General features: G+C 47.1%; 1 protein-coding gene across 1 annotated transcript in view; it reads left to right on the top strand.

Moving 5' to 3' along the window:
* Positions 1-6,770: 6,770 nt before the first annotated feature.
* PTEN (phosphatase and tensin homolog) overlaps positions 6,771-13,386 on the top strand; it is a 49,671-nt gene continuing 43,055 nt past the window's right edge. The window contains exon 1 of the mRNA XM_030030218.2: positions 6,771-6,939. Within this exon, the coding sequence (XP_029886078.1) occupies positions 6,861-6,939 (79 nt within the window). The 5' untranslated portion in view covers positions 6,771-6,860. The remainder of the gene's footprint in view (positions 6,940-13,386) is intronic.

Genomic DNA, 13,386 nt, shown 5'->3' with positions numbered 1-13,386 from the left:
CAGGTGCTTCACCCGCTGAGGAGTCTACTGAAACTCCCGGTGGCTAATGCAGACGAGAACCTGCGGAGCAGATCTGCTGCTTCTGCTCCGCCATTTCTCCACCAATGCCACCTCAGGTAGAGAACGTGACACCAAATTTCCTTCCCGCAGCCAAGCTGGCTCGTGCCGAAACCCAGGCACACTCTCCAGTGACCTGGCTGGGATGTCATCCATCCATCACCGCATTGGTGGTGCGTGGTGTTTCTGTCATCAAATCCACGTGCAAAAAAATACCTTCTCAAAGTGGTTGTGATTTTACCAAAGTACTGTTCCAGCAGTTTTGGTTCGGTTCCTTTTATTGGATTAATATACACCACCCCCTCGCCCTGATCCAAAACATTAAAAAAAACCCAGAAGTTTTGAAGTAACTTTTGCTTCTTCATCAGTATAGACGAATCAGTATTTCCCTCTTCTGTGTGCCACAGCTCTTCCAAATAAAAAGTCTATTTAATCAGAAAATAAATGTATCAACGTCTAAATGCACCTACTGATCTACAGAAGGCCTTCCTTTTCTGCTCCTCCTCCAGTCTTTGACGATAAATAAATTCTAATCTTCTAGAGAATTTTTTTTCCCCCAATCTATGTAGAATACATGAAGTTTCCCTTTGATGTTTTAAAAATAAACTAATCAGTGATGCTGACAACTTTTGCTATTAATTTGAGGCTTATACTCGTTCTTGCAATCACTCCTTTTGAACAGAAAAAGGATAATCAATCCCTTCACTGTCTGCGTTTCACGCACTAGGAAAACACTATTGTGTTCCAGTTACCATTACTGTAGGAAAATATTTAGGACCCTTCTGTTTTTTCTCCCACTCTTAAAAAGTGACATCTGGTTTGCTGCAATTAAGGAGAAATGCAAACGCACACACACAAGTAATAAAAGCCTAAAACGTACATTTTGTCACTGCTATTTGACAGCTGTGGTGGTAACCTTTGAAAGAAATCCTCTGCTGAAAAACACTTAAAAAAATTTTGAGCAATGCAACTTTTCAGAAGCCGACCAGGGTCAGGTTGAAGCTTCTGGTTTATGTTGTGCAGAATGCGTACCTTGGATTGGGTCCTAATTTCTCAAAATATGAAAAGATTTTAATTTCTTGAACAAACATTTCTTAAAAGTGGTAAGAAACACCAAATTCATCCTGCTTTCCTAAATACACAGTCTTAAAACCTTTATGTTGCCGAAGGCTTGACGTAGGACTTAACTCCTTCTAGAAGCTGATCCTACAGAGGTCTCCATGAAGTCTCCATCCCGCTGGTACGGCTGGAGCTTTCCCTGTTTGCACAGACCTGGCCATGGTGAGGTGTTGCTTTGCCGTCACTTGTGCTGTCCATGCACCAGGTTGATCAGGAGCCACAGGAGCCAGGAGACACAACCAGGCTACTGCTGACTGACTGTTCCTTTCCAGTGTTCATGTGAATTGGGCCTTAGTTTTCCATTCGTATCTTCTAGTAAAAGTATCCATCTGAAAGAGGAAGGTACCAGAAATCATGGGTTTATACTTGAAAGAAAAAAGGTCTTTGTGGCAGCTGCTGTCTGCAAGTGCTTGGCGTGCCTTGGCTACTTTGGATCAAGGAGTATGCTTCCTACTTAAGGACAGATCTAGAAAGTGGTAACGGGAGTTAAAACTCATTTGGCATACTTGTTTATCAATTTTGGTTTTGCAGCTGTGGAAAAAGAGAACATTTGGGGGATTTTTTTTTTTTTTGATTGATATTGAAAAATGAGATTGGAAATCCCCCCCCCCCCCCCCCAATTGAAAAATTTCAAATCAAACATATGGATGACTCGGTTGGACTCTAGGAGACTGTAACTCTCAAATACAGGACTAACAGGTCACTGAAAGGACCTAGTGTAGTTAGAAAACCCATCAGAGAAGGTAAGATGAAAGCTGCAGGGCATATGTACTGTTTTGCTTTTGACTGCTGAGTGCTTTGCTATGAAACATGTTACTTCTGGTGAACTTCATTCTCCAGTCAGTGCAGGCTGACCCAAGCTTTGCCAGTGATGTGAACAGGAGCAAGACGGGAAAGGAGTGGTATATTAAAATCAGAAGTGTCTGTGGTGGTTGGAGGTAGGAAGGGGGTTTGCAAGACACAGGGAACAAGAGCACACAAAGAAAGGGAATAGGGAAGAAATGAGATAAATAGAAAGCAAAGCAAAGTATATGGAAAGAACAAAATGAGAGATGGGAAAGTAAAGAACAAGCTGGAGGAAAGGGGATGCCTAGGAACAGCTTCATAACTGGGCAAAAGCATGTAGTGTTTTTTTCCCAGAAGACTCTTCCGAGCTTCACCAACTCGCAGATCAAAGACTCCCTCAGTCAGAGAATGTGTTGTATTTTACAGCCATTTTTTAAATGAATTTGTCTACTCTCTCCTTAAAAACTTTGGGCACCCGTGGCACTTTGTAGCTGAGTCCCACAATTTAACTTCATGCCACAACACTACCTACCCCTCTTTATTGCTTTGAACCTGTTGCCGGCTAGTTTCATCTGGAACCCCTACATTTTATATTGAAGAAATAGCAAAGTAAACAGTCCCTGTCCAACCTCTTCCGTAACTTAAGATTTTATAGACCTCTAGCTAACTTTTTAAAGTGGGCCCTCAACTGTATGCAGAGTTGAAGATGGAGGCACAGCATGAATATTCACGGTGGCATAATTACGTTCTCTTTCCCTATCCTACCAATTGCTGGCATAGTCCCGCAGGTTGGATTGTGAGATTTCAGCAGTGGTTGTTGTTACAAAGATCATCGCTGCATGGTGTGATGAAAATCTTTCTCAGGCCTTGCTGACACAATGGTCACAGATAGATATCTACTACTCAGACTGCTTTTTAGCCTCAGTCTGACTTGGAATTGGGAATCTAGCAAAAGGACTTTCAATTAAGCTATATCAACTTCCTAGTGACATATACGTAGTCAGATGTTAGAAAGAAAGGGCCAGTCTTGGGACTTGAGGACTTTCAGAAATGTTTTCAAAGATGGTCTTGATTTGCTAGCCATATCTGTATTGGATAACCCATCTGCCCATTCATGTATGGAAAACCTCCCAGTCCAGGACCTAAAAGTAGGTTTCATGGCTTCATTTCACACATTTGAAGTTTGGGAAAGTAACAGTACGATCTCACTGCACACACACAAGTTGGTCCCAAAACAACTATGAGCTGCCAATGTGATCACGAAAACAAGGCCCTGAGAGGTCTTGGGAGCAAAGTTCCTAGCAGAGTTTGGAAGGGATTAATACCATTGTCCTTGGTGCTGGCAAGATACCCTTAGGACCACTGCATGCCATTCTGGTCACCTATATCAAAGAGAAATAAATAATAATGAAACTGGAGCAGAAAGTCGCTGTTGAGACGAGGGAGAGTGGAAAGTTAGGGGAGCTCAGCTGGCTTAGCATAGTCAGACGTCGGCTAAGGACATTTCTGCCTGTAAGCCCACAAAGGGTAAAAAGGATAAAGGCTATGGAGTAGAAGCTATTTAAGGCCAATGCTGGCACAAGAATAAATGGATGCAAACCAGTCACAAATATATTTAGCAGGAAAATCAGAAGAAGGTTCTGGGAACAGCTTCCCGGTGGGAATAATGGTGGCAAAAGATCTTAAGATGAAACTTGATACATTTATAAAAGGAATTATGTAATATAGCATTTGCAAAGGCTGAAGGCTGCAGCAACCCAGGAAATCCCTCCACCTTATGTTCTAGTTTATTTTGAGCCCTTAAAGGCAAAGCGTAGCATTTCACCCTCCCATTCCTCTTCCTGCTCCAGCCATCTGCAGCTGGACTTCAGCACCTCTCTTAAAAGCTGTTTAAAGATCAAACAAGACACTGATTTTATCGAGCACTTTTGAATTCCTTTTTGCTGTTCCTCAGAAAGGAAAAGGAAAGTTTTGTGAAGTATTGCCTAATTTATATATGCAAAAATTGATATTTAATAAATCTTCTCATACACACAGAGTACTACGTTTTACCCAATTTTTCCTACTTGCCAGACTTAACCAATTTCCCATAGCATCCAACCAATATATAAGCAAGTGCTACTTTTCTCCAAGTTGCCCTGCTCAAACGTATCTGACAGCCATTCCCTGGGTAATGCAATTACTAAGCAAACCATGGAGAGATTTCCTGCTCGTATTCCTGCAAGGGCCATCTTTACTGTGGTCTGATGGGTCTAGCAAGATACAAAGTCTCTTTGGCAAGGTGTCTTTCCCTGTCAGCCTCAAAAACATTTGAGGTGGACTTAGGAATTGAACCCAGGATCTGTTCTTTAGGGAGACACCTGCCTGGTTTATGTCATCTGCTTTTCATGGAGAGAAGGGAAAAAGGGGTGCATGGGTTCTCCTCTTCCCGTCAGGCTGGTCCTTTCCATGGTGTCTCTTTTCTACTTGTATAGGAAGTGGTTTCATTTTCCTTTTGCTTCTGTCCCTTGTGGATTTTTGGAGACGTCCATCACCCCTTTGTAAACCAAACAACGGCCTTCTCGCTCCCTTTAAATAGGCTTCCTTTGAAGGTATGTTATTTTTGACCTCTGTGGGCTATCCCTCACATTACATACTGCCCAACAAGAGAATGACATGAAGGTAGTATTTTTGAGGAAGGCAGATTTACCAATTTATTTTGCCTGGTAACCCCGTTTCTTCAAATGTATTATCCGGCAAGCTCTCTCCTGATCCTTTAGCAGTTGGGGCAGATGCTGATCTCCAGCAGATTCCATTCCTGATGCTTTAAGAAGTCATACATTCCAAGCTGCCTTAAAATTTTGTTTTGTGTTACCTCAATAGGCTAGTATTTCACCTATCTGCACTCAAAAGGAAAAAAATCACACAACCCCCCGCCCCTGCCCCCAAACATGCCCTACCAAACTATGAGAAAGATGGAAACTGGTAACTGAGACTGCAGCCAGAGTTCATATTCAGAAGCTCAGGCTGCGATGGGCTACCTGATGGTCATTTTCCTGCAAATCATTAACACCGGCAATTCCCAAAGACTTACAGGAGTTTTCAGCATAAAGCATGAAGAACCTTGTACAATGGGATTTATTTGCTGAAGCTTTAAAGGAATTTAAAGGCCGATTTGGAGATCTAGAGACAGCGCTTTCCCCCCCCCCATCAGGATAATCATGACCAATGGGCGAAGCAGTGGGACAGAAAACTCCACGAAAACGGCACGGCCACGACCGGTGAGACAGCCCGGCGTGACCCAGGGGCCCACCTCCATGTCCCTACCTCCGTGCTCGGTTGCCGGTGGCCCCGGCAGGCACCGAGGGCAGCAGGTAGCGCCCCCCGCCCCACCCCGGGCCCGGGCGGCTGCAGGGGGCAGTAGGTGCTCACGTACCGCGGCGGGCGAAGGGAGGGCAGCGGCTCCCAGCCAGCCCGGCTCACTCAGCTTTACGCTAAAGCGCACAACGGTGGCGCCGGGGCGGAGGGGGGAGGATGAGGCCCCTGGCGATGGGCTGACACCCCCCCGCCCCTTCCCCGCGGGGCTCGGGGCCGCACCGTGTCCTTTACACACCCAACCACCCCACCGGTTACATTAAGCGCAGGGCCCCTGCCAGGCCCAGGAACCTCACCGGGGGCGGCGGGCAGCCGCTATGGCACCCACCCGCGCTACAGGGCGACCTGGCTGGAGAAGAGGGAGGTGGGGGGCGGTTGAAGAAAGCCCCGTCCTCTCGCCCGCCGCGGGCCCCGAGCGCCGGCAGGCCGCGGGAGCGCAAAGGGCAGGAACGGGCCCCGTTCCCGTTCCCCTCGGGGCTCGGGCGATGCGGGCGCGCCGGCCGACCCGGTGGCGGCGGGGCCCGGCCCCGCTCCGCTCCTCACCGCCCGGCCCGGCCCGGCCCGGCCCGGCCACTTCCGCCCGTGGGGGGAGGGGCCGCCGCGAGCGCAGCGGGCCGCCCACGTGATCTGTCGCAGCACCTCCGCTCGGCGCGGCGGCGTCTCCCCGCGCCGCCCGTATCCCTCCGCCCGCCGCCTCCTCGCCCCCGCGGGGCGGCGGGAGCGGTGCGGTGCGGCGCGGCGAGAGGAGGGTGGGGTGGCGGGTGGGGGTGAGAGAGGCGGCGGGTCGGCGGGAGGGGCCGGCGGCTCGTCCGTTCACGGGGGACTACTTTCTCGGGGCGGCGGAGGCGGCGGGGGGGGGCGGGGCGGCGCTGCCTCCCCTCTCGGAAGCTGCAGCCATGATGGGAGTCTAGCGCTGGCGCGGCGCTGCTGGGCGCGGAGCAGGCCGGGGGGGGGGGATGAGCCAGGCCGCGCCGCCGGCCCGCACGCCCTAAGGAGCCACTGCCGCCGCCCCGCCGCGGAGCGCGCGCCCGCCCGCCCGGCGGCGCGGCCCCACCGCGCGGCTCCGGGCCCGCCGCCGCTACCGCCGCCGCCCCGGGCGGGGAGCGGAGCGGAGCGGGGCGGAGCGGGGCCGGGCCGGGGGGGTGCCCCGCGCCGCTGTCACCATTGCTGGGGCCCGGAGCGCCGGAGAGCTGTTCTCTCCGCCTCCGCCTCGCTCGCCTCAAAGACGGCGGCGGCGGCGGCACCCTCAGGGACTCGGCCCGGCTCCGGACCCTCTCTGCTCGGCCGCCGCCGCCGCTGCTCCCGCCCCGCTCGGCGCAGCGGCGGCAGGAGGAGGAGGAGGAGGGGGCAGCCGCCGCCGCCGCCGCCGGGAGCTGCCGCCGCGGGGGGAGGTGGGCCCGCCTGGGGCTGAGCCGCCGGCGCAGCAGGCCCCGCGCCCGGGGCCGCCCGCCGGCCGCCGGCCCGCCGCCGCCTCCCGGCCCCGCGCCCCGCCGCCGCCTCCTGGCCCCTGCGCGCTGTCCCGGAGCGGTCCCCGGCTGCCAGACATGACCGCCATCATCAAAGAGATCGTCAGCAGGAACAAAAGGCGATACCAAGAGGATGGCTTCGACCTGGACCTGACCTGTATCCTCTCGCCGAGGACGTGGCCCGGCACCGGGCGCTGCACGTACAGCTATTGCATCAGACCTGCGCGGCGGTTACCTAACGCGCTTCCCGGTGCAGCTCCGCCGGGAGGCCGGCGGCTGCCGCCGGGACTCGCCCGGGCCGCCGCGCCCTACCCCGCCGCCGCCTCGGCCTCCTTTTGTCCGGACGGCCGCCGAGCGGGGCCCGGCAGCCGGGCGGATTAACGGGAGCTCCGCGATGGCGAGGATTAACGTTAGCGCTCCTCGGCGATTGCAGCGGGCCTGCCTGCTGCCACCCCCGGATCGCGGAGGTGCTGTGTCCGTCTGTCCGTGTCCCCCAACCCGGCCCGGGAAGCCCCTGCCCGCTCCGGAGCAACGTGGGTCAGCCGCTTATCTCTGGCTGTGTTGATTTTTCGGCTCACATAGCAAATACGCCTGTCCTGCCGTGACTCACGTCCACAGCGCTTTTTTTTTCTTTCTTCTGATTTAGTAACTCGTCTTGAATAGCAAATATAATCACAGCAGGCCCATCACTTTACCCGGGTTGCTTCAGTCTGCGCGGCAGGAATGGCGAAGCCTGTGTCCTCTGCCTTGATTGTCGTACAGTCAGTAAGGCAGAGCTTGTGCTCGGCTGCCGTACAATGCAGCAAGGGTCTTGATGACAAGAGGTGGCAATCGCTTCTTCCAAATTAAAAACCACTTCTTTTTTCCAAATGCGATGCGGGAACTGCGCTTAGGCATGATCTTGGATACAGTAAACGCGAGGATGTGTTACAGGCGGGAGTGCGTTGGATCTCGGCAAGGAGGATTTTAATTCTGGAATATGGAAGTAGTATGCAATTATGAATAAGGACTCAAACTATAGAGAAGGGTTGCTAGTGTATAGTTTCGGTGGCCTTTCGAACAGATGTGCTGTAGCAGCAGCAGGCAGATGTTTAGCTTCGAAAGCTTTGCAGAGTTAATGGTATGTAGGGGCTGTGCTGTGGGCATGGTCTTTCTTGGTGGTGGAGAAAGATCATTACTGCGTTTGAGAGGTTTTGGAGCAAGAACCTCACTTAAAAGTTGGAACTGCCCTAGGAAAAATGGATATTGACAGTAGTGTTCGCAGCTAGACTTACCCCTATAGAGAGAGTGCTTTCTGTTCTGCAACAAGACCAGGGTGAAATTTTTTGGGTTTTAGAGCAATTACGCTTGTGTCCTAGCAAGTGCTACAAATAAATGCAGTTCTTGGGCAGGATCAAAACTGGTTACAGCTGTAATTATGCAGATGTCGTCCTGTTGCACTGAGCCTTGGCCTAAAATTTTGGTGGCTTTCAAATGGCCTGAAAGGTTCTTGACTTTAGCAGGTGGCTGCTGAGCTTTTAGTTAAAAACCAGCAGCTCTAGTACATAATTCCTGCATTCTGCTCGTGGTACTGATAAAATGTAATTTTAGACTTGCATTTTTAAACGTCACTTGGTCGTTTGCACTTAAATTGCACTTGGTCATTTTGTTGGCCTACAACTAGGGCAGCTGTAATGCTGACATAGGCCAGCGCAGCACTTACTGCTGCCTTAATGACAGAAATCTGAGTTAGATTTTTTATCCTCTGCCTGATGGGTTTGCTGGGAACTTTGGGGTTGTGAAAAGTGTTAAGTGGTGGCAAAACAATGAGGTTTTGGCTTTGCAGTTGGAGAGGTTGGTATTTTGGATATCTTTGCCCAGATGTGCCAGTGGTAGGGAGAGATTTTTTTGACCCAAACAGATCTTTTTAGCTAGTCACCTGCTCCAGGCAGGAAAATTGGTGAATGTTGAACCTGGATTTTCCTGCTCAAGGTTGCTAATGATATGCCAGATGGAGTTTATTGCTTATTTTTTACTTTTTTGTCTCATTAATTTTATTCTTAGAATTTTGCATTAGAAGTAGGCCACTGAACACTGGGCTTAGGCAAGTTTTTCTAAAAGGAGTAGCTAGCTGCAGTTCTGTAATGAAATTTATGGAGAAGGTGGTTTTTTTCATGATTGCAAAAATATCTTTGGAAGCAGCTTATACTCAGTCTTTTTTTTTTTCATAGCTGCACATTTTGAACGGGTAATTAATGAATGAAGACTGCTGCCTGTACAGTATAATAGCTTTGCTTGAAGGTTGACATTGCTGTAGAAGTGAAAGTTTAATTTTTTATCACTTTGTGCAGGCTTGGAGTTGTTCTTTTTGCAGGGCTTTCATGGAATTGTTGCTCATCATAGCTGGCAGCTGGAAAATGACCTATTTATTTCTTACATGTGTAGACAGAGGACTGAGCTGGGAGTTAGCTCTCCTACCATGCGATGTGAGATGAAGAAAGAGAAAACTCGAAACTTAAGCAAGCTGTTCGGGAAGGCATGTGGTGCATGGTAGCAGGACCAGGGTTTAAGTTCTCAAAGGTACTTCTCACCGTGTGCTGGAGCTTAAAATTTTGAGAACGAAACAAGCTACCATCTGCATTTCTGCTGTTGGTTAGCTTTGCTTCCCTGCGCACCCATATCTGTAGGAGTGTCCTCTGTTACAGATTACTGGTTATTTCAGGGTAGCTGCTTCTGTCAAGCTAGAAGAGGAAGACTGACATGAGTTGGATAGCTCAGTGGGGATAAAATGAATCTACAGTGAATCCAGGTGAGGTGCCTGATTTCCAGCCTATATTCTGTGGTCTGTCTTTTCTTCTACCCATCTTTGAGGCAGGGTTTGTGTCTCAGTGTCCCAGGTGGACAAAGACTTGCAGTCTTTATATTTTGGTTGTGGCTGATTCTCCCAAGGCACTGCAGGGAACACCTGAGTGCCAAAAGGCAGGCTGGGTTAGGTGCTGGAGTGTCAAAGTCCCCTTTGAGGACCTCTTTTTTTTTTTTTTTTTTTTCCTGTTGGGCTGTGTCAAATCTTTTTAAAACTGGTACTGATGTATGTATGGTACGGTACATCATGCTTGGGACTCCCAGTTCCTGATGAGTTGGTTAAGAATTCTGCTTGTGTGGATAATGTAGGGTTTTAGGAAAGGGAAATGGTGACTTCTCAAAATCAGTAGCTTTACATACACAGAATAGTCCTATGTGTTAATTACGAAACAAGTGTCTTTAAAAAACATACTGACATTACTTATCAAATGTTCTTTTCTCTCTGAGCAGTCTTTTTATGCACCTCTTGGAAAAAAAAATTTGAAATTAGAAGAGGAAAAAGTTTTAAAGGTGGAGGCATTAAATCAGCTTTTTAATACTTTATTTCAGATATTGTATTTATTCCTGATTTATTTGGGTTTCTATTTCATTTCTGTGATACTGGATACCTTTTGGTGCAGATGGGTGAGAAGGAAAGTTTGGATTAATGGCTGTCTTCTAAGATGGCTGCATTTCTTTATGATGCAATGACCAGTATATTTTCTGAGGCACTGTAGTCTTTGGTGTTTCTGAAATGGTGCGGCTTGGTTGTTGACCATTTTACTGCAGGGTACAGTGAAGAGAGAATGCTTGCACTCAAGTCTTGTACATTGCATTGATTGCCTGTGTCTTAAGAGATCCACGTGTAACTGAGTTTAGCAAGTGGCTTAACCATTTGAGACTAAAGTGGAAAAAAATCTTGTAACTGCTTCTTGTGCCCATTATAGCTTTGGTTAAACTTTGTCTCATATTTCCAGGCCTTCTGTTATGTATGAAAATGGCCATCTAGCCTGGGCATAGGGTAGAGCTTGCCTACCCTGATGCTTACTTGAAGCGTGTGTAGTTTGTGACCTACATAGTCGTATAAACTGCAGCAATATTCAGTAAAGATTAGATGTTGGGTGCAGTTTATTTACACATTTCACATGTAGTTTGTCTCATGTAATGATAGGCAGAGAACGCTAAAATTGTGAGTGGAAGCTTCTTAGAATATCATACTGCTTTATGCTACTTGCAGTCCTAAAGCTCTTTGCATTTTTAATGAAATTTTAAATTATGTGACTTCACTCAAAATGGCTCGGCTTCCAGGAAAAAAATGAAGTAGTGGCATGAGGTACATACCGCATTTAAAAATACAGCCCGAGTTGGAAATGCCATTTGTTTAAAATATTTGGTTTCATTTTAAAATTGAAGTTTGTTAGATGTTTTGTAACAAGTTTTTCTTGCACGCAAGTGCAGTAAGGGTTTAGTAGAAACTAGGAGAAACCGACTGGCAATGCATTTTGTTGGTGGAAAAGTATTTCTTTGTTCCAGAGTAAACCATGTTAGCAGTGTTAAGAGCCTGACAGACTCGTTTTGCTTCTGGAGCCTGGGACGATCTTGTGCTTTGGACAAGAAGATTAGTGCCAGTTTTGCTCTGAATTCATCTAAGAAGTCTGAATAGACAGCAGTAAAACGGTGCTGGCTGGGGACTTCTCAGAGTTTGATTCAGTTACCTGCTTGCTGTAGGATGTATTTGATCCTGGGAAAATTGGTCTTTCTGCACTTACCAAGGATAAAGGTTTTTGAATTGTCCAGATGGAGAAGGCAAGGTGGTGATAGATGCAAGTGTGTTCATGCATTTTCTCTTCTTGGGTTAGAGACATGCTGGATCACTTACTTTTCCACACAACCTAAAAAAAACCCCTTTGACATATTGCCATAGTACGTGCATATTTGTGGATAGCGTTGTTTGACAGCTGAAGCCTACACACAAAATCCCCACCATTCAAGCAAGTGCTCTGTTGTGCAACCGTCGCTGCATCCATTCAAAGTAACCCCAGCTCCTTTCGGCCCTGCTTTTTGACTGCAGTTGCTTGGAAAGAGACTTAAAAGATGCTTGACAAATTACAGCTCATCTCTTTGTGCTTGCTTAAATGTAGTGCAGGCTTCCTAATGAACTATTTGATCTTGCATCATCAGAAATTTTTAATCAATGTGCAGTGTTGCTGGAGACTGTTTGCACAAGCTAAACATGAAGTTAAAAAATAACTGCCTGTGCACACTTTTAAATGGACAAAAGCTGCAAACCGATTCTTGGTTTCATGTCACTCTGCTGTTGAAGTGATGGCTATGTGTTCTTTTCAAGGTGGGGAAAGAAAGGAGTACAGCTAATGTGGACACTTTGTAAAATTTTCTTATGCGGTGACCTTTTGGTAAAAACAAAACTGAAGCTAATCTTCATTGAAATCTCTTTGTAAGCTTGGTTAAGTGTGTGTAATTTTCAGAACATCCAAGGCTTTGCCACTAAACATTAAGAGGGTAATGCTGAATAAAGTGCAAGCTTTAGTAGGTCTGGTTTTGAGCGTTCCTATTTTAAGGAAAAATCCAAGTTCATCTTCATTATCTCTTACAATAAGACTGATGAGATGTTGGCACTTGAGGCCCTTGAGAAATTATCTTTGTTGAGGCTGGTCAGTGACTTTGGTGAGGTTGGTTAGGTCAGTATTGAGGACTTCTGAAAATCCCACCTGTTAAGCTCTTCGTTTACCTCTCGGTGTAATTGGTTGGCCATGCATCAACACTGGGTCCAACTTGTGTCTTGAAGAAGGTTGATGAATTCTGAAAGTGCATCTTTCTAGGAACTTCTGCTAGTCAGGAAGGCCTTTCTGTCCTCAAGATAATTACATGTGACTTCCACTGACTTCATGACACGGTTACGGCATATTTAGGGAAAGGATATGGCCTTGAGTGTGGAGCTTATGCAACGCTTGAAACGGCTATTATTGCCGCAGTATAATACATGTGGAAAGATTAGTTGGCTCTTGATGGCTGCTAGGCTGGTGGTTAGCAGATTTCTTTGGGACAAAGCTGAGGTTTTCCTGTGTTATCCAGTGCCACAGTTAAGGCGTCTCATTTAAGAACTCTTATTTTATTACCAAAATGTTTTGAAGTGCAGTGGCTGCTGGAGAGAAAGCTAGTATTTGCTAAATGATGTGCTAAAATGCTGTGTAGAGGAGTACAGAATTTTCTAAGTTTCTCTCAGAAGAGAGGTGACTGTATTTTCTGTTTTCTTCCTTGGAGTATGATTTGGACACCTAAATCCTCTTTGTTGTGGAAGCAATTGATATAATTTGTTCAGTAATAATGTGACTGAAAGAATGTGTTTTATTAACACATTATGTTAAAAACCCTTGTGTTCGAAAAGGTAAAGCCATGCCAAAACTAAACTTCAGAGTCTAATAACTACAAAGTTGAAATTTTATTTATAAAGTTTTTGTCTACCAAGTTGTTTTTGCCAGTTGTGAATCTCTGAATAGTTTCTTAAATGAAATTATATTTTTAATGGATTAATGTTGTTGCCACATTAATACTGCATAAACTGACAAATTATACCCCTGGTACCTTAGCCTAGAGTCTTCCCTTACAACGTGTTTAAACAAGAAAATGGTTCTTGTATAATGATTTAAGGGACAATAGTTGTGTTCAGACAAACTGGGAGAAAAGGGAGGGAATAGGCAGTTGAGCTGTCAAATCCCTTAATTATGTTACAGACCAAAGTTGCTGTCATTAGTCATAGCTAACT

This window comes from Aquila chrysaetos, chromosome 11 (genome assembly GCF_900496995.4).
Source record: "Aquila chrysaetos chrysaetos chromosome 11, bAquChr1.4, whole genome shotgun sequence".
In the NCBI taxonomy this organism is placed as follows: Eukaryota; Metazoa; Chordata; class Aves; order Accipitriformes; family Accipitridae; genus Aquila; species Aquila chrysaetos.
The sequence above is the reverse complement of the archived record's forward strand: the minus strand, read 5'-3'. Positions and strand labels throughout refer to the sequence as shown.